Raw genomic sequence first — 19,202 nt, 5'->3', positions numbered from 1 at the left:
CGCCTCCTGATTGGCCGCTTTCGTTCAGCGGCTCGAGACGCAGTCCCATTGGCCGAACTCCCGCCGAAGGTTGCTAAGCAACCTCACAACCGCTGAGTGGGGGAGGGGAAGCGGCGCGCGCGGAGACGCTCCCGTGAGGGGTGAGTCGGGGCTCCGCGGGGCGGGCGGGCGGGGCTTCGGCTGGAAGTGCGGGAGAGGCGGGGGGGGCCCCGGAGGGAATCACGGCGGGGCGGGAAAAGGGGACCTCCCCTGCCCCAGAAAGAAGCGTTGCTGATTGGGTGCCCAGTTAGCCCCGCCCACCTCCAGGTTCCTGGTCCCGCCCCCTAGGCGGAGCTCCGCCCCTTTCAGGGCTCAAATATCGCGATATCTCGACAGACAGCCCCGCCTCACGATTCCCTCAGGGGGGTTAACTTTATATAAAAAAAGAAGCGGAAAAGGTTGTTTCTTTTACGGCTGTTGGGGATTTGTTTACGCTTCTAAGCTTTAAATGGTCCCTGGGAGAAGGAAGGGCGGGGGCGAGCCTTTAATAAACAAAAACTCCTCACTCTTCCCCCCCCCAAGTTATGGCACTTGAGGCATTTCAATATATACTGTATTTTTCCGTCTATAAGATCCCCCCATGTATAAGACGAGCCGTGTTTTTTTAGCCCCAAAGTAATAAATATATATTTTAAACATTCCGTGTATCAGACGACCCCCAATTTTAAACTAAAAAAAATTGGGGGGGAAACATAGTCTTATACATGGAAAAATATGGGGGGGGGAGAGAGCAATTCACAAGTGTTAACGGAAAAATCCGAGGGCTCCCTTGGACAAAAACAAAGACACCAACCAGGATAACTTGGAGCAAAACAGCAGCCTGTAGGCTTGGCCTTGATTGAACTGTTGCAACAGGGTGCTCCCCTCACTTGCAGGAGAGAGGAAAGACCCAGAAAGATGGTGTGCAAGACCTTATAAAAACTTTTGAAATTCCCCTCCTCTAGGTCAAGCCCACCCCCAGAAACATCATGCATACATCACAGAAAGGAGGGGTTGAGGGAGGAGTTGTGGTGGTAACCTGAGTGTCCTGTCACCTGGCTGGTTCCCCCTTTCCCCCTCCCCACGAGTACTTTCCAGGTGACAGAGGGGAGTTGGCAGTTTCCTGCCCCCAGAGGGAAGAGCTGATTATTGTCCTTTGTTCCAGTCCATGCTGAATCCACTCCCATATGCAAGTTCTTTGTGATCTTGATGGTCTTCTGTCTAGGACCATCAGGGTTGGCATAGCAACTGGGCAGGGCTCCTGTGGATGTGCTGGTATGCTCAAGGGATTATGGCCGCCCTGTATCAAACCTTCCCCATTTTGTAGTCCTTCATGGAGTAAAATAAAAGTGGAACAGTGCAAATGTATGGTTGATTTTCTATGAATTTATAACAGAAGTGTAGCGTATGTAGTGTGTGAGTGTGTGTGAAGTTTGTACAAACTGAATGATTGGGTGGGGTGTTTCCTGCTACACAAGTAAATAAAGGATGTCTATTCCCAAGTGATTCCAAAAGCACATATTAGACCCTTCCTGGTTTTTAATTCAGTTAAAAATTGGATTTCTTTGTATTCAAAGTTTCATTAAGTCACTCAAGAGGTACTTGCAGGCAGCAGTAGGTGAAAGTGCTCTACACACTTGGCACCTTTTTTTTGTTTTTGCAGGAGCTATTATGGAAAACCCAGTAGCCTTCATGGATGGTAAGGATGTACCATGTTCAGCTTTCTCCTCTGAAGAAGCACCTGTGTCAGATGTGCCTGGGACATCGTTCAGGAGAGAATCAGATAGCCTTGAAGACTCGTAAGTGGTGATAATACAGAGTCTTCATGTTAACATGCTAGTCAAGTTTGGTTTCATTCTTCACTGACAGATAATATAGGCCCACATATGAACAGAACTAAGAGAAAGTTAATCCTTCACAACTTGCAGAGTTGGGACAAATAGTGGCACTAAAAGTTTGTGTTGTTTGGAATGCAGTATTTTTGTTGCCAAAGTCCATTTTATTGTAAGGCCTTTATAATGTATAACAGAGAATAAAAGAAAAACATTCATCTAAAATCATACAACATAACCTGTAGCAGTTTACAAAAAAAAATGTACAACATTATATTTAAAAATGGAGTGCATTCATGTAGCTGGAACGGAGCATCTTGGCTGCCAGCACAAATTTGGTTACCTAGTTTGTAATATATAGATGTTTATCTGCTTGGAGTTCAACTGTTGCTTCCTGTGCAGATCGACCTGGAAGCCAATTAAGAATATAAATTTTCCTCTGGGCCTTGTATACAGGGGGAAAATCAGCAGATAGTGTGTGATGTCCTCTACCTGATGACATCTATATATACATTTGCAATCCATATGGAGAATTCCCTGATATCTCCCCTCTAAATATGCTGAGGGCATCTGTTGGAATCTTAGTTCTGCAAAGGCCCTGCGAAGTTGTGGAAAAGGTTAGTCTCAAGGAAACGGGGCCATGAGTGATTGGTCTTAATTTGGGGGTACCAAGTAGAGTAATGGATGGATACTCTGTCTTGGTTGGCATCCTGATCAATAATCCAATTTCTAAGGTCACGTGGGCTAAGGGCTAATTAGTTCTCCATTTGAAGATTATAAGCCCTAAGCTTATATTGGCACTTTTCTGTCCAGCCCCCTGTCCTTGGTTGCTCTCACCAGCAGAGCTTAGTAAGAGTACGATACTCAAAGGCATTTAGCATGCACCAGTATCTCAGGTAGGCTAGATCCATTCTGGCTGCTAGCAAGGGGAGGCACAACTCAGCTCTAAGGTGGGCTGCTGGTGTCCTGCAGGGAAACCCTAAAATCTGCCTCATAAATTTATTTCGTAGGACCTCTATTTCAGATTTAATACCAGTTCCCCATATCTCAGCTCCATAGCTCATTTGGGCTATGATTTGAGAGACAAAAATTTTAATAGCTAGGTTGATTAGCTGCCTGCCCTTTGAATGGAATAACCTATATAGCTGCCCAGTAAAATGACCAGATATTAGCTTAATTGCTTCTGTTTGATGACTTCTGTTGCCAGTCAGAGTCTGTATGATGCTGCGAAATAAGGCGAGTGGAGGTCCAGAGAAGGGACTCTGTGTGCTAGGATGACTCTCTGCCAGCAGAAGGAGGTGCACCAACGTTGGCCCTTGTCTGCTTGGGTACAGAAGAAAACATAAGGGGAAGGGGAATTGTACCCTATGGACACATGTCCTGAGAGCCCAATTCTCCTTTCCAAAGATCCTTTTTTAAAGCAAATAGAAATTCCCACTTCACTTCTAAAGAGATCTCAATGGAAGAGAGAAATTGCACCCTGTGAAATTATACTACAAAGATGTCAGCTATTGTTTGCTGCCAGAAAGATCCTAGAGGAGAGGAAATTGGGATCCAAAGACACAGTCCATGACATCATATTTCAGCAACAAATACAAATGCAGGATTGTGGAGAGGCAGAATATACCCTGTAAATGTCATGTGTCCCCACTCATTTGTCCTGCATTTTACATATAGCTTCATGTAGTTGAAAGATTCTTGTACTTAACACAGTTTAGAATGGGATATTGTTTACTTGTGTTTTAACAAACTATAATTAGTTGACAGTGCTCATGTCTTTTTATATTCACATTCAGTTGAAATTCACTTCTAACTCTCAAGCATTCTCCATACAATTGAAACTTTAAAAATTACTTTCAGCAAATTAACTGGTGATGTCTCTGGAGCCACAGCCGGTATTGACACCAAACCTAAATCCATACATCGTGCCAAGATATGGTCAGGTGAAGTTGAGAATCTCTACAGATTTCAGCAAGCTGGATATAGGGATGAAATTGAATATAAACAAGTGAAGCATGTAGACATGGTAAGACTTCATAATTATGCAAGCATTTTGTACTTTAGTGGCAAACATTCTGTCTTTTTAAAATATTGCATATAAATGTTTTCTATGACCATAATTCATTTTTTTATATTTATGTTCTCTGCCTGAACTGATTTGTCCCTGTGTACACCCTCAGAAAATGAAGAACAAGAAGAACAAGAAAGCTTTTAGGCTGTGTTAGGGAACCAGTAACCTTTCACTTGGAGTCTACTTCAAATGTCTTGTCCCATAGGAACCAATTTGGGAAGCTTCACTGGCTTATAAGCAGGGACGCGGGTGGCGCTGTGGGTAAAACCTCAGCGCTTAGGACTTGCCAATCGTATGGTCGGCGGTTCGAATCCCCGCGGCGGGGTGCGCTCCCGTCATTCGGTCCCAGCTCCTGCCCACCTAGCAGTTCGAAAGCACCCTTAAGTGCAAGTAGATAAATAGGGACGGCTTACTAGCAGGAAGGTAAACGGCGTTTCCGTGTGCTACACTAGTGCAGGCTCGCCAGAGCAGCTTCGTCACGCTGGCCACGTGACCCGGAAGTGTCTTCAGACAGCGCTGGCCCCCGGCCTCTTAAACAAGATGGCCGCGCAACCCCAGAGTCGGTCACGACTGGCCCGTACGGGCAGGGGTACCTTTACCTTTACTGGCTTATAAAAGCTATTGGTGTTTTTGTGAATCAGTAGCGGTTACTCAAATTACACCTCCATCTCAAGACATATTTGCAGGTCTAGCAATCAGTGTACATTACCTTGATCCAAAGGGATCAAGAGTTCATTGTCCATGTATACCAACCATGATTTCTTCCCATTCACAAAATTCATATCAGAAATGAGGTGGAGTAACAGCAATCCTATGCTTACTCAGAAATAAGTGTGATTGAGTTCAATATTCAATACTCAGTTCTCAATTCAATATTCAATACTCCGATTCAGAGCAGACCCACTGCCATCAGTGGACATGACTTGTCCACTGATTTCAGCAGGTCTGCTCTAAGTATGGTGCATGGGGTATTGGGGAGGGGTAGTACCTCTGATGGGGGACATGTCATGCTCCTTCTGGGGTAGTTTGTCCACCTTTGGTCCCCACTCCGCCCTCAACTCTTACCTGTGGCTCCTAGAAGCTGTCAGGATGTGACAGTGGCCACACCCTGGGAAACGGCTTCAACTGACTGGCTAAACCAGGAGGAAGCTGGTGGGTCTCCAACCCGCCTGATACCTTTGGCAGAAGAAAAGGCTAAGAAGTACACCCTGCAGATGGTTGGATGGTACCCTGTATGCCTCCTTCCATCAACTCCTGCAGCCAAACTGGTGCCAAACGTCTTGCTTTGCTTTCCTCTGTACCCCATAAGAGAGGCTGAGAGGAGGGTCTTGTTGTCTGGGCAGCCCAGGACCTCCAGACACACGGCCCAGGCTTGTGCTTCAGGGAAGTCATTTCAGTGCTGCTGGCACAACAGTTTGACTTCACCCCCAGACGTGCACTCCATTGTCTCTTGAGACAGATGGATACCAAGAACTCGTGAGTAGGACTCAGTTGGATCCTACCCCAGGTGCAGGAATTCTGACTGTCATGATTTTGTGTGCATGTGGTGGTGGAACACACGAACCTGTTTCCCTGACTTTTTACTATTTGGTGGGGCCACTGGGTGTTGTATGCAGGTCTCCACTTCGCCACCCAGATTGCTTTTTGAGTCTCTCAGGGTGCAGAAGAAATGTATGATACATGAAATCATTGGCTGGGATTCAAGGAATTGCATAAATAATTTCACATGCTCAAGAACACTTTGTACCAGCATTTTGTGAGCGTCAGCTCCTCTCCTTACAAATAGCATGCCATTATTGAATCTGAAGGGACGTTCTGAAGCATTTGGAGGGTTTGATATATAAACTGGAAAGCCAAATATCCCACCAAGCATGCCCAGCTCCTTGGGAGTGCTTAAAGTAGCTGTTTGGATCCTGGCCATGAGTACAGCTCAGAAGTGGCTCTTCATACCATTCAGCCATGAGAAATGGATTGTCTCTGCCTTTTAAACAACTGAATGGCTGATACTTAGTTTCACAGTGTGCGGAGGTTCTGGTATCCTTGACTAATCAACAGGAATCACACACTTAACAGGGGGAGGAGGAGAATTCTGGTATTACAGCTGCATTTCATGTACGCTCCAGCTACATATCATACATCTGGCATTTGCCTGCTAAAGGATTGCCTGCGCACCTTCCTGCCTGAGGAGCTGTTATGGTCATGCCCACTCCAGCAACAATGAAACTAGCTTGGACTGTAAAGAGGCAGTTATTAGGGTGCTCTGGTGCTGTTCACCCTACTCAGTAAGGTTGAGCAGTGAAAATGTTTCCTCCCCAGGGGGACATGATGCCCCAAACAGGCTATGCTCGCACCCTCCAGCATTTCATTTTGAAGAATTACAGTGGTACCTCGCAAGACAAATGCCGCGCAAGACGAAAGAGTTTTCCGTTTTTTGAGTCGTTCCGCAAGACAAATTTCCCTATGGGCTTGCTTCGCAAGATGAAACGTCTTGCGAGTTCTTGCGAGTTTGTTTCCTTTTTCTTAAAGCCGCTAAGCCGTTAATAGTCGCTAAGCCACTAATAGCCGTGCTTTGCAAGACGAAAAAACCGCAAGACGAAGAGACTCACGGAACGGATTAATTTCGTCTTGCGTGGCACCACTGTAATCCCTGATAAGATTGTGTTTTTTTTCCAGGTGAGCATTTCAGAGTCCTTTGTAGTCACCCAATGCTGACAATAATGAGATTGAATGGAGCTGGACCTTTTGGCCTTCCAGCTTCTGACCCTTCAAACCCCCTAGGTTTTTTGAGAACCATCATGGAACTCATGTGGCTTTCTGTGTTTTGGATTTCATAAAAGCTGTCACCCTAGGAGAATCATATGTGCCAGAGAACACAGAGTTTCTCCCATTTTGTTTAAAGCAGATTTTGTTAGAGCAGATTTTAGCTCATTTATTCAAAGAGGAACTGGGCACCCTGAATTTACCATTGAAAACATTTGAAAGTATCCTTTACTAATTGAGATGAATGACCTGCAACTGGATGATGGTCACAAGACTGGATAAAACAGTAAAATTTTGTGGAATTGAAGATTTGTTTTTGTTCACTTTGGTTTTCTGTATCACTTTATGCTTTCTGAGAATCCATGACATATTTAAGGTCTCACACAGGGAGGGAAACATGTCTGGTAGCTTCATTTTGTGGAGGAAACACAAGTACAGAGATTGTTATAGAGGTACAGAATTGGGAAGCATCAACTTAAGATATATAGATTGTAATCTGTGATGAATAGTTTATCAAATATACAAAATGTATTAATGAAACACAACCAGGACCTGCACCCAGCCAATTTGCCCATCATGCTGCACCATGGTTTGGTGTTCTCTCCGTAAGCCAAGCTTCTGACTCTTACGCTCCCCAACTCCTCTCTTCCTCCTGCACAAATAAGAAGGATTTCAGTATTTACTGTTAGTTTTCACAAGCTGTTACTTGTCATTACATATGAACTGGGGACCACAGCTTAATTAATCAGTTAATTATACTGACCCCCAGGGCCCCAGCCCTTCATTGACTGGTCCCATATTACCTAAAGTATTACCATTTACATGGATGTATAGGGTGTTGGGGGAGGGGTTGTGCTCCTTCTGGCGCCGTTTGTCCCTGCGACATTGGCCACACCCCAGGAAGCAGCTTTGAGTGGCCCCAGATGGAGCATGATGTGTTCCCCACCTGAGCAAATGCTCCTCTCTTAACTCTGCATGCACTGCACTTATATGTCGTTGCTGATGGATACCTTTTTGCATTGTGCCGGCTGTTTGAAAGACATGTGCATCCCACCCTCTTGTCCTTCTGCACACAGGTGGAAAGGTGGCCTGAAACTGGATTCGTGAAGAAGCTTCAGAGAAGGGACAATACGTTCTACTATTACAACAAAGAAAGAGAATGTGAAGACAAAGAAGTTCATAAAGTTAAAGTTTATGCTTACTGATTTTTGTTACACCCCAGTGTTGTTGTTTTTCTAAAAGTAAAGTGCATTGAAATAATAATTTTGTTGCTGTGAATAATCTGGAAAGCATTAAACAAGTTGTTTTAAAAGTAGCTTAATCATTTTTTAATTATCTCTCCGGTCTTTCTGCAAAAAAAGAAAAAGATCATCATTATTTTATTGAAACAATATAAAAAGACAGGTGAGAAATTGTAAAAGTGGGGTGAGATTCCAGTTGGCTTTTGGGACTCTGCAATCCTATGAGCCCCATTGATGGACTGTTGACTTGTTCAGGGTTCACACTGAGGCCTCACAGATGTGTCTGGTTGTGGCTTTGCTCCCTGCCTTTAGTTAAACTCTGAAAGCTGGACCACATCAGCATCCCCCCCCCCCCAACTAGGCTGCAGACACTGGCATGGCAGGAGGAAAGATGCCTGCAGCTCTGCAACCAGTGCAATACCCTGGTTGCTAACTAAATTTTCACAGGGGCTGCCCTTTTCAACTGAGCAAGGCCTGGAGGGCCAGCACTATGGACTTAGTCCCACACATGCCAATGCCACAGTCACTCACTCACTCGCTCGCTCACTCCCCTTTCTCTCTGCCTTGGGCTGGTTTGCTACGTGGTCTAAGCAGCTGACAGGGAGGGCTTTGCCAAGTCCACTCTTGCTATTTTTATATTGTGGCAGAGAGGTTCGGAGAGCAAAGTACAAAATAGTGTGAGAGTGAGGATAGGGGTCCTTTACATCAGGGTCTAAGATGGGCACCTTCTGAGCGGAGTTCTCCAGGTACCTACCTTTCCCTAATATATGGAACTTTGCTTTTGTTCTCCTCACTCCACTCACTGCAGTAAAGAAAGGGGTGACCTATTTTTCAGAGAGAATGGAACAGGGGCGTCAATGTTGTCAACATGGAAACTGCCACAGCAAAACAGCTTTAATGTCAGGCTGCAAGATAAAATGTTACTGAAGAATGCCTGCATGTGTCAGCACTTGCAGGGGTCTCTGGGGCAACACTAGTTGTGCCGGAAAACAAAAGAAGTTTAGTTAAACCTAATTGGTTAACAAGTTACGAGAAAGGACTGTCCTCCATTTTTATGGTAGCTGAAAGTAAGTTTTCAGCTGCATTGTTGGCTCCTATAAAGGAGTCCTGGGTTTCTACTTTGAGCTCCAGCTGTATAGTACTGAATTGTTTGGCATATCAAATGATGCCTGCTGAATACAATGATGATGATGAGTCTTGGAATAAATAAAATATAAAACTTGGTTACATTGATATATAATGTAGCTTTATGGATTATGGCCTCAGTGTTCCTGCAGAATTGGAAGGAACACTCTGTCTCTGTGGAGTCTCTCTACCATTCGGATATTAGCACTTCAGGGACGGCATGGAAAAAAGACAGGGAAGAGAAGAAGAGTTTCTCAGGGAAGTTCCATAGGCAAAGCACATGCACTACATGCAGAAGGTGCCAGGTGTAGACAGCTCCAGCTAAATGAAACTCAGGCACCTGGGCTCAGAGTGACCCCTGCTCAGGACCTAGAGAGCCACTGTGAGTCAGAATGGTCAGGACTAAGCTAGACACAGCCGTGGCAGAGCCATAGGTTCTGCATGTGCAATCTAATTGCCTTATGTGCTGTTGAATCCTGAAGGTGAGACTGGTCAGTCCTGGACACCACAGTAAAAATATCATTAAGACATTAACAGAACATCCGGTCTATACCATGACTTCTGTCTTGCTTCAATTTTGTGTTGTGTCCTTTTGATAGAAGACGTATATCCTAGCCGCAATAAAACTTGCTGAATACAAATCACCTGGGGAGGCATCAGTCTGGCAGGATGTTGATTCAATTGATCATAACTGATAGATGTTTAGACTGTTCATGCAAGGATGGCTTGAGCCTCTGTAGAACCAAAGGTCTCCGTCTGAGAGCCTGACCCCAAACTTGATTGTACCCATAGGCGCCGACTCCATGGGGCTTGAGGGGGCTCGAGCCCCCTCAAAAAAAATTTGGGGGGGGCTCAGCCCCCCCCAATAATCTCGGGCGGGCGCCCTTCCAGCAGAGCGCCGCCGCCGTCCCCCGCCTCCTCCCCACCTGCTCCTTCGCCAGCCAGCCAGCCGCGCGCCCTAATCGGAGAGCCCCGGCCGGAAATCCCGCGAGAACAGGGGAATCCCGACTGGCCACACCTCCCAGCCAGCCAATCGGCTGGCTGGGGGGCGTGGCTTGCCCTATTTAGGGCCGGAGCCACTTTATTTGCATATTCATGAGCTTATTTATTATTCATGAGTTTTCCCGGGGGCCCCCCCCCAATATTTTTTCTAAGTCCGCGTCCCTGATTGTACCCCAGCTGGTGGGAGCCCCGGCCTTCCGCTGGTGGCTGGTAGCCATGACCAGGTCACGGCCTGATCTCAAGTGGGCTGCAAGAGCAGCAATCCTGCCATACAATTATATGGTGAAAATAAAAAGAAATGGGTCTCCAAATGTATGTTTGTGTGAAAGGTGGCTCAGGGCCTGAAAACTGGATTTTCATTTCAGCCATGGACTCAGTTTCTCAGCCATAGTTGCTAATGTGCAATATGAAAATAATCTGAGTTTAGTTTAAAGCAGAGCTGGGCAGATGAAAAAGAGTGGGTGTAGTAATCGCACGGGCTATCCACCCCCCAACCAGTCTTCCAGACAGTGGCAGGACCTGGCAGGGAGAGGGATAGTTACGCAAGTCACAAACCAAACAGTAAGCTGCCACCACCTCCTTTCCTGGGACAACCCTCAAATGGGGTCCAAGGAGGAGAACACCCAGACCTGTGTCACTGTACCGTGATGCAGACAGAAATCCAACAGGTAGATGTACCAAGTGGTCAGGCACCGGTTTAGCTTCTCCGGAAAAAGTCCTTTTCCAAATTTATTGAAAAAGCTACTCAGAGAGTAAAAGCTTGCACATTTCTTAAAAGGTTACAAACAAGAAAATAAAAATGTTGCACAGTATCACTAACTAAAACATACTCAGAAAGTATCAGTAGTTCAAAGCATAGCAAGAAGTCACAAAGTCCATTCTTCTGGTCAAACGCCCTCAGGCGAACCCCACGGCAAGATAGTCTGCCATTTGCATCTGAATTACCCAAGCCTTTATCCTTGAGAAACCCCATGTGGAATACAGGTTTAGGAACCAATCATTTATTTGGGTTAATTACCAAATTGCCAATGGCTGTATGATAAGGCAATAACTCCTGATTGTCAAAAGACCCACACAGCTGAACTTTGTTTATTCTCAGAGACCTTGAGATCAAAAGAGCCCTCTTTCCATTCTCAGACTATTCTGGCATATCCCAGGCTCCTGATAGCCTTTTCACACCCAGGCCACATTCAGGCCCCAGGGCTGCCAGGATCTGTAAATCAGATAATGTTAAGTTGTGGGCAAACATATCAGACGACACAGCGATTATTCCAAAGCAGCTCTTTATTTGTAAGCTGGAACAGAACTGACTGAGGAGCTCAGTGAGCCTGCTTATATAGAGCTCCAGAACAATGTAACTGTTGCCATTTTCTAAAACTATCCAATCACTGAACGTCACTTTCGATCCTTCGTTTGCATAACTATCTACAGTATCCCCCTGCTGGCCCAGGGTGAGAACTTCAGTACATAACAGATAACATCGCATCCTGCTTAGAGTCAGGAGGCAATTTGATTTACACTTCTAAAGACAGGGAGTTTTACAGTTAAAGAGACCAGATGCCCATTCCCCAGAATTCCACAGTTTCAACTCTCCCACAAAGCCTCACTCTTGTGTGAACCAAAGTTTCAACATACTGTACTAAGATTTCCCAACTTCACTACAGTGGGAGATTTTCAAAAATTGATTAGCAGCAACAAAATTTCTCTCCACCCTGTTAACTAAAATGAATGTGCAGTGTGGGGCAAGGGAAGCTGAAGTGGATCTGTGTGAAAGGACTTGAGACAAATTATGGGCTGGACATTTTCTCAGAGGCTTCATGTTTCCTTAATTCTAAGGGTACCAAAGTGTTCCGATGTCCTGATACTAAGCCAAACAAACCTGAAATCATAAATGTTATTAAAAAATAAGGCTCAATCATGGCAATTGTTCCATATGCGCTAAAAGTATTGCTTGCTCATCTATAGAATTTACTACACAAAACAATCAGATAAATGAGGACACTTTTATTGGGTGGTTTGAGACCACATTGTTAGGTAAATATTGATGGAATAGGAAAAATAATTATGACTAGAAACAATTTTATTGAAAAGAAATATTTTGCAATAATCAAATTAGAATTACCCTGGGATCCTTTGGGGAAGAGTACTGGATCAAGCAGACTTGGGCTTCTGTCCAAAGTGCTAAATCCCCTGGCATCCTTCACATAGGGATGAGGAAACATGTTTGTTCCTTGTTTCGTCCCCAATCAGAATCTGCTCAGGGTTTTGCATTCTGGCCAACTAAACTAAAGTTGCCAGCTTGCCCAGAGCGCTGCTTTTCAAACTCTGGAAATCCTCCCCCCAAACCACATACGTATCTCCCCTTGCAAGGGAGCCTTTGTGGAGTTTTCTTGAGTGCACTCTCAATACATACATGCTGATTGTGCCAGTGTGAATTGAGTATATGCATTCCAGAAATGGTCATGCATTGCACACTGATTTCTCTTCTGAGGAGCTCGCAAGCATTTGCCATGGAACCCTTGCAAGTTGCAGATGATTTTGAGGTGAGCCCTCAATTCATGTTACCCTGCAGCAACTGAGAACATGCCTCAGAAATATACCCACAACCCATTAGAACTCTAGATTGCAGCAAAGGATGTCTCTCTTTCATGTAAGCTTGCCTGCCATTATGGTCTGTCTTACTGAGGAACCCATTATGTCTTCCTACAGACCTTGGGGCTTCCGTGAAGCACAGCTTGAAAGGAGTTGCCCTTGAATGTAGTCTACAATGTGCAGCATTTCTGTGGCAGATGCCCATGGGTTCCTCAGCAGACAAACTGATGTGGAACATGCTGTGAAGATAGAAACCACCAACTTGCAATATAAAAGACGCCTTTTATGTAACCCAATCAAAGGTGGTATGGGGCTCCAGCTAAGTGCTTGACGGATGAGCATATAGATCCCTGGGCACAGACCCCAGCCTAGTCTCTTTCTCTCCATATGGTGGCTGCAGGGTCAGGTTTGGGCATGGAAATCTCAGGTTCAAATAGGGTGCTTCCAGACTGCCGTTATTTCCAGGTGGGATTCAATCAGGTTTTGGCAAATTTAGGTTAATTGGGAGCTCTTGTGCAATGAACCCATTTTTCCAAAAAAGTCTGTGATTAAAAAAAAAAGATGAGAAAATGCACTGAAAACTGGGAGATGAGACTTGCTCATCTAACTTCTGCACAAACAAACCAGGATGAATGTTCATTAATGTTATTTAATCTTTCTGCAAACAAATGAGGATGAATGCTCAATAAACAGGTTGGAAGCATCCCCAGGTATAAGAAGCTCCCTGCAGGATTGTAACCAAATCACAATCTTTTACTCCAAGCTATCTCGTAGTGTTTTCTTAAAAAAAAGGAGAGAGACTATAATGTTACTCTGAATTCTTTGCATTGAAGGTTAGATGCAAAGGTGTCAGTAACTGGAGAGTCCAGTACTTTGTCTCAGTTTGAACTACTGGGCTTACTGCCACTGCCAAAGGGGCATCACTGACCTGGAGTATCCTTTTGGCCTTTAGCCCACTTAAGAAGCAGATAAAAAGAAAAAAGAGCCATGGTGGGATTTTATGACAATCAGTGGCGTAGCGGGGGGGCCGGCCGCACCGGGCGCAACAGCTGGGGGTTAGGGTTAGGGGGCGCAAATCCACGGGTTAGGGGGCGCAAATTACTTGCCTTGCCCCGGGTGCTGACAACCCACGCTACGCCACTGATGACAATCAGCTACAATTACCCCAGTGACGTTTGGAAGGGTTTGAGAAGAAGGCATGTTTATATTTCAAAACTGGTTTAACTGTCCTGGTTTCTCGCTATGGAATCCTGGGAACTGTAGTTCTGTGTTAGGCTTCAGGCTTGTCTAACAGAAGCAACAACCCCTTCGGAGACCTCACAAAAGAATGAGATCTGCAGATCAGCCCCAGACGGGTGAGCTTTCAAACAAGTCTGATAGACACTGCTAGTGAGGTAATCCGTGCCTCGGTTGATCATTAGTAAAGTTTAGGTAACACAGTAGTTGTGCGGGTTTGCCAATATAATGGAGTTGAGGATGTGCCCATCAGACCACATGGCTCAGTAGAAATACAGCAAGGCATAAAATAAATACATTGTGATGGGTAGGTTGGAAGATTTCCTCTTCCAGAGTATTATATCCTGTTCAAACTGATTTTATGCATCATAAGACTGATCCCAAGAACCTTTGAGCAGAACCAACAGAGAGTGCTTACTTTGTGAATTATAGTTTTCAGTGGTTAATATAATATTTGGGGCTTATATTTTTTGCCTATGAATATTGCTTATCATGTGACAGCATATTGCCAACATGTAAACAAACACATCCATTCATTCATTAGGAATGCTTGCCCAATTTACGTCCTTGGGGCTCAGCAGATACCACAAAGAACTGGCCCACTTCTGATTCAGAATTATCACATGAGATGATGAAAAGTTTGCTGAAGTGTTTGCTGAAGTCACAGACCAATGCCGTTTTCACCCACCTTCCCTTTCAATGGATATATTTGGTACGTTCAACCCAAGCTGTTACTCTTTCATTTACTGACCTGTATGTAGCTAAGATAGAAATATAATGCATTTTGCACTTATTAATGCACTGGTGTGCGAAACTCCTAGGAAATTCCATCACTGCACTGCACTGAGAGTTATTTCAGGAGCCGAATGCTCTGAATCATGTTTATTCATCATTGACAGAGCACTTTGAGATCCTCATAGTGTCTGCCTTGAAAAGGTCATGGCATGCTAATTTCCCTGGCTTTCAGTGCCAGCAATAAAAGCACATTTTTGGCTATCAATCCTCATCATCACCATTATCATAAGCCATCCTATTGTTGCTCTTTGTTGGTAGGTGACAAATGAAAAAAACAACAACCACAAAGAGAAATGAAGAGCAAAGTCTCAGGTCCCCTGAAATAATTGAGAAAAGGAAAATATGCTAAGGAATTGCACTGGCAATCAAAAAGCATCAGGACATTTTAAAGAAAGAAAGGAGACAGCCTGCATGGGCTAACTTAGGTCTCATTCCTATTCCTGTGCTGGAAAGCCAGTGGTCCATGGCATGTGCAATATATTTTCAACGGAAGAGGGCATGATCAAGATCTCTTAAGCAGGGATGGGGAATCTGTGACCCTCCAGATATTGTAGGACTACAGCACTCATCATCCTGACTACCAGCCGTGCTGACTGGGACTGCTATATGAGATATGTTGCTGTCCGAATCCACCATTCTTTGCAAGAATCCCAGGAATCTAAAGCTGCTAGTCAACTGATCAGTGATGCATTAGGTAACATAAGGACTACCTTGTGTTCACCTCTGAGCAATATTCTTTTTTGCATAAGGCACTGTAGAACAATAAAAAATACAGGTCCAGATGGAACAAGGAGCCAGTGTAAAGAGCCACAAAGAGGTGTAAGAGGACAAGTGGGAACACTGAGCTGCGTTGCAGAAGAACAAAAACTGAAGGCTGAGAGGGAGAAATAGGGATGCAATACTACATTCTTAGCTCTCAAGTCAGTGCTTTCCCCCACTAAATTAGTGGGTGGACCATTCCGACTTCTGGGCTTGCCCTCCATGGGGCCAGTCCCATGACATCATCAGTTGTTGTGGGGCCTTCATAATTCTGGTATGCATGTGTGCTCCCGCAACTTGGGGCGGGGCCCCACAGCCTTTTATCTTTGTCGGGGTAGCGGCTGGTCCTCATCGCCCAGCAACTCACCTCCCTGTTTCGCCTGAAGGTGAGCACTCTTCCTGCAAGTACTCAGGTCTCTCCTTCTCTCACACCTCAGTCTCTGCAGCTCGGGAGACGTCGGTAGGTTACTAGACCCAGGGGCCGCCTCAGCCTCCCCTGACCAAACTGGTAGTGGAGCAGCTGTAAGCGATAGCCCAGCTGAAGGCTACGAGGTCATCCCCACATCTGGAGCCAGGGCAGGTTCAGGCCCCTGACTCGGCTCAGCTGGTGCTTGTTGCTTGGGAACCTGTGCAGGATCAGGCCCCAGACTAGGTTCAGCTGCCACCTGAGGCAAAGGAGTCTCCTCTGGTTCCGAGTCCGAGTCCCAGGCCATTACAGCATGCTGCTTCCATTGGTGCCATGGGCATCTTTATCATGATTCATGTTTGCATTGTGCATGTATGTGCACAGTCATGAGGTCTGGGATTGTGTGCTAGTAGCCACCAAGAAACAGCAGGAACAGGTACAAACTCAGTGGGGAGGACAATGATTAATGTGAGGATCATTTGGTCCTTCAAAGAGGTCTGCCGGATTTTGCCCTCAGGCCTCAAGAGATGTCACCACAAGATCAGAGCACTGGATTTCCTGGTTCCATTATGACTATGTACTCATATCCGTGCAACAGGAATTCTCTAATGTTTAGTGAATACAGATCTGCATGTGCTGATAGACTACCCTTGGAAAATATTGCAAATGCCCCCCAAACTCAAATATGTTGATAATCATCTAAACTCTGTTGTATTGCCTGCAATAATGGGTATTTTTAATTTTGCATATATAATTCATGTATAAAATACAAAGTACTTCTGAAGCACAAATCATGATCTAGTAACTTGATAACTTTCTGCCTTTTCAGAACATACAAACGATTCCTTGTGGGCCAAGCAACTGGGCTACTCCCCAACTCCTCCAGATTAAGAGCACTTGGGGCACGATGAGTCTGGAGAGATCCTCACAGAGATTTGAATCACGTGCTGGTTAAACACAGAAAACACCGCAATGTTTCATCTTTGGGTGTGCCAGGAACCTTTCACCAGTTTGATTTCACTTCCAGTCAAGGTGCACTGTTCTTTGCCCAGCAGTTTCATGACTGGATGGTCAATATGAAATTAAGGGGTTCGTCAGACTTCAGAAACACCACTTGAGTGAACAATGCTCTCAGCATGCGAAGGTGATGATGCTTGAGAGGTTAAGGAAGTGGATACCAACACGAGAAATTTCTCACAAATTGTACTTTGGAATTACTCAAGGTCAGGTACCATTCAGGCTTGCTCAGCTTCCAATAACTTTTTCAAGATGGGCTCTTTGATGTGCCAAGGCACCCACTAGAAGTGGCATCAGCTTTCCAAGCCAATAAGGTTGCTACTATTTGCAAAATCTAAACCACTCAGCAGTTATAGGTGGTCAAGTCTCCTGTTGTCTCCTCTTCCCTCCCTCCCTCTTTTCCTTTTAAAAAATTATGGTTAAATCACAAAGCTACCAGGGGTCCAGTTTACTCCTGTTGCAATGATTTGGTAAGTGAAAATATCAAGCGCTCAAGCTAGCTGAGGTCAATTATATATCCCTAACAATTTATTAAAATAGAGTAGAAGAAGAGGAGTTTGGATTTGATATCCTGCTTTATCACTACCCGAAGGAGTCTCAAAGCGGCTCACAATCTCCTTTCCCTTCCTCCCCCACAACAAACACTCTGTGAGGTGAGTGGGGCTGAGAGACTTCAGAGAAGTGTGACTGGCCCAAGGTCACCCAGCAGCTGCATGTGGAGGAGCGGGGAAGCGAACCCGGTTCCCCCAGATTACGAGTCCTGGAATGAGTGCTGAAATGTAGCATTTTGCTTGTATCATGAGTTCCATTTTGTTGTGGTTATACCACTTCAAAGGTACTGCAGTATATTCGCCTCCCCATTTTTGTCATTTAAAAAAAAATGTATATCTGTGTCTAGAAAACAAACAAACAAATAATAAAAAAGTAAATTATACCTTTGATGCGAGAGTTAACATTTTCATTTTGCAAACTTGCAACACTGGTTCTCTATATGTGTGATGCTCTTTTGAAAGGGGGTACATGCTCAAAAAACAATGCAATGCTGAGCATATCAGGTATTGAATCTCACTCTGGAAAAAGCTGAGCAAATGTCAACATTTTTTCACTCAGGCTTTCCCTAGCCCTTAAGGGCAGACCCTATTTTACGTGTTGGAATCCTTCCTCTTTTTCTTTACACTTTTATACTACTACATCATTGCTTTTATGTTGTTTTATATTGTACACCGTTAACAGATTTCTAAAAAAGTGTTTTATAAATGCTTAAAATGTTTATTAATTTACAAAGGTATTTGTATACCACTTTCTTACAATATCAGGGATAAAACTGTTAGCACATCTGCAAAGCTAAGCTGAGTTTGGTATGGTTTCGAACTGGATGGGAGCACCGTGTGCTGAGGTTCCTGCACTGCATTAAAAAAGTTTACTTTTAGATCATTTTTCTTTCTGAGTAAACCCAGGTGCATATATTGTGTCTGTAGAGCCCATTTTCTCCAAACGAGATGCAGTTTGTATGCATGTGGATGGCTGTACAACAGTCAGGCAAACAAACGGGATGAGTCTCCCAGGATGAAAAACCCTCCTTCTCGTTTCCTTTGAAAACTCTGCCCAGCCAACGCGAAGGCGCTGCCCAGCTGGCACCTCGCTCCCCGCCAGCCGTTTCGCCCCGCGGAGGAAATCGGGAGCCTGGGAGGCGGGCGGCTCTCCTTCTCCTCTCTCTCCGTCTCCGCGCTGCGGCGGACGGGGCTCCCGGAGGCGCGCCAGCTCCTCCCCCCGCGGAAAACCCCCGTCCCCATTCGCAGCCAGGGGCGGGTCTGGCCCGCGTCGCCATTGGCGGAGCCCGGCCCGTGAGCTCACAGAGGAAGGCCGGGCTCGCATGCAGGGCGGCTGCTGCTGCTCCTGCCGCTGCTGCTGGTTTGCGACACTCGGCGAGAGGAGGATTATCCGGCCGAGGGGGGAGCGGGAACTGGCCGCCGCCGCCGCCGCTCTTTCCCCCAAGGGGCTTCTTCTCCCGGGAGCCTCGCGCCAGGTAGGGGCGGCCGGGGAGGCGGCGTTCCTTTGCGGAACGTTGTGTTGCCGTTTGCTGGGCGGGGGGGGGGGTGTCGCACGTGGTTCTCCCCCCTGGGAAGCCGAGAGGGAGCTGCAAATGTCTTCTTCGCTGGGCTCTCCCAAGCGCTGCAAGGCGCTCTTCCTTCCCCCGAAGAGTCCTGGCCGGCGCGGGGGGCGGAGGGTTGCCGAGTGCCGGCTGCAACTCAGGCCGCCGCTGCCGCAGATCCCCGGGCAGAGAAGGGCTGTCCAGTCCTGGTCTGGCGGCGGCGGCGGCTGCTTTCCCGGGGGAGGGCAGAGGGACC

General features: G+C 45.7%; 1 protein-coding gene and 1 long non-coding RNA gene across 2 annotated transcripts in view; one reads left to right on the top strand and one right to left on the bottom strand.

The window, feature by feature from the left end:
• The first annotated feature begins 32 nt into the window (after nucleotides 1-32).
• Nucleotides 33-7,996, top strand: MEIG1 (meiosis/spermiogenesis associated 1). The gene is made up of 4 exons (XM_083464240.1): nucleotides 33-140; nucleotides 1,682-1,817; nucleotides 3,711-3,876; nucleotides 7,758-7,996. Exons 2-4 carry the CDS (start codon nucleotides 1,690-1,692, stop codon nucleotides 7,884-7,886), a joined length of 423 nt encoding a protein of 140 aa, XP_083320366.1. The 5' UTR covers nucleotides 33-140; nucleotides 1,682-1,689; the 3' UTR covers nucleotides 7,887-7,996.
• The window catches only part of LOC310688099, a 29,638-nt gene continuing 16,750 nt past the window's right edge, over nucleotides 6,315-19,202 (bottom strand). The window contains exons 3-5 of the long non-coding RNA XR_014516771.1: nucleotides 8,677-8,746; nucleotides 7,884-8,030; nucleotides 6,315-7,333 (exon numbers count right to left, since the gene is read on the bottom strand). This is a non-coding gene — a long non-coding RNA (uncharacterized lncRNA). The remainder of the gene's footprint in view (nucleotides 7,334-7,883; nucleotides 8,031-8,676; nucleotides 8,747-19,202) is intronic.

The sequence above is a fragment of the Podarcis liolepis genome (genome assembly GCF_965112155.1).
Source record: "Podarcis liolepis genome assembly, chromosome: 10".
Classification (NCBI taxonomy): Eukaryota; Metazoa; Chordata; class Lepidosauria; order Squamata; family Lacertidae; genus Podarcis; species Podarcis liolepis.
This window is presented reverse-complemented; position numbering and strand designations above follow the sequence as displayed.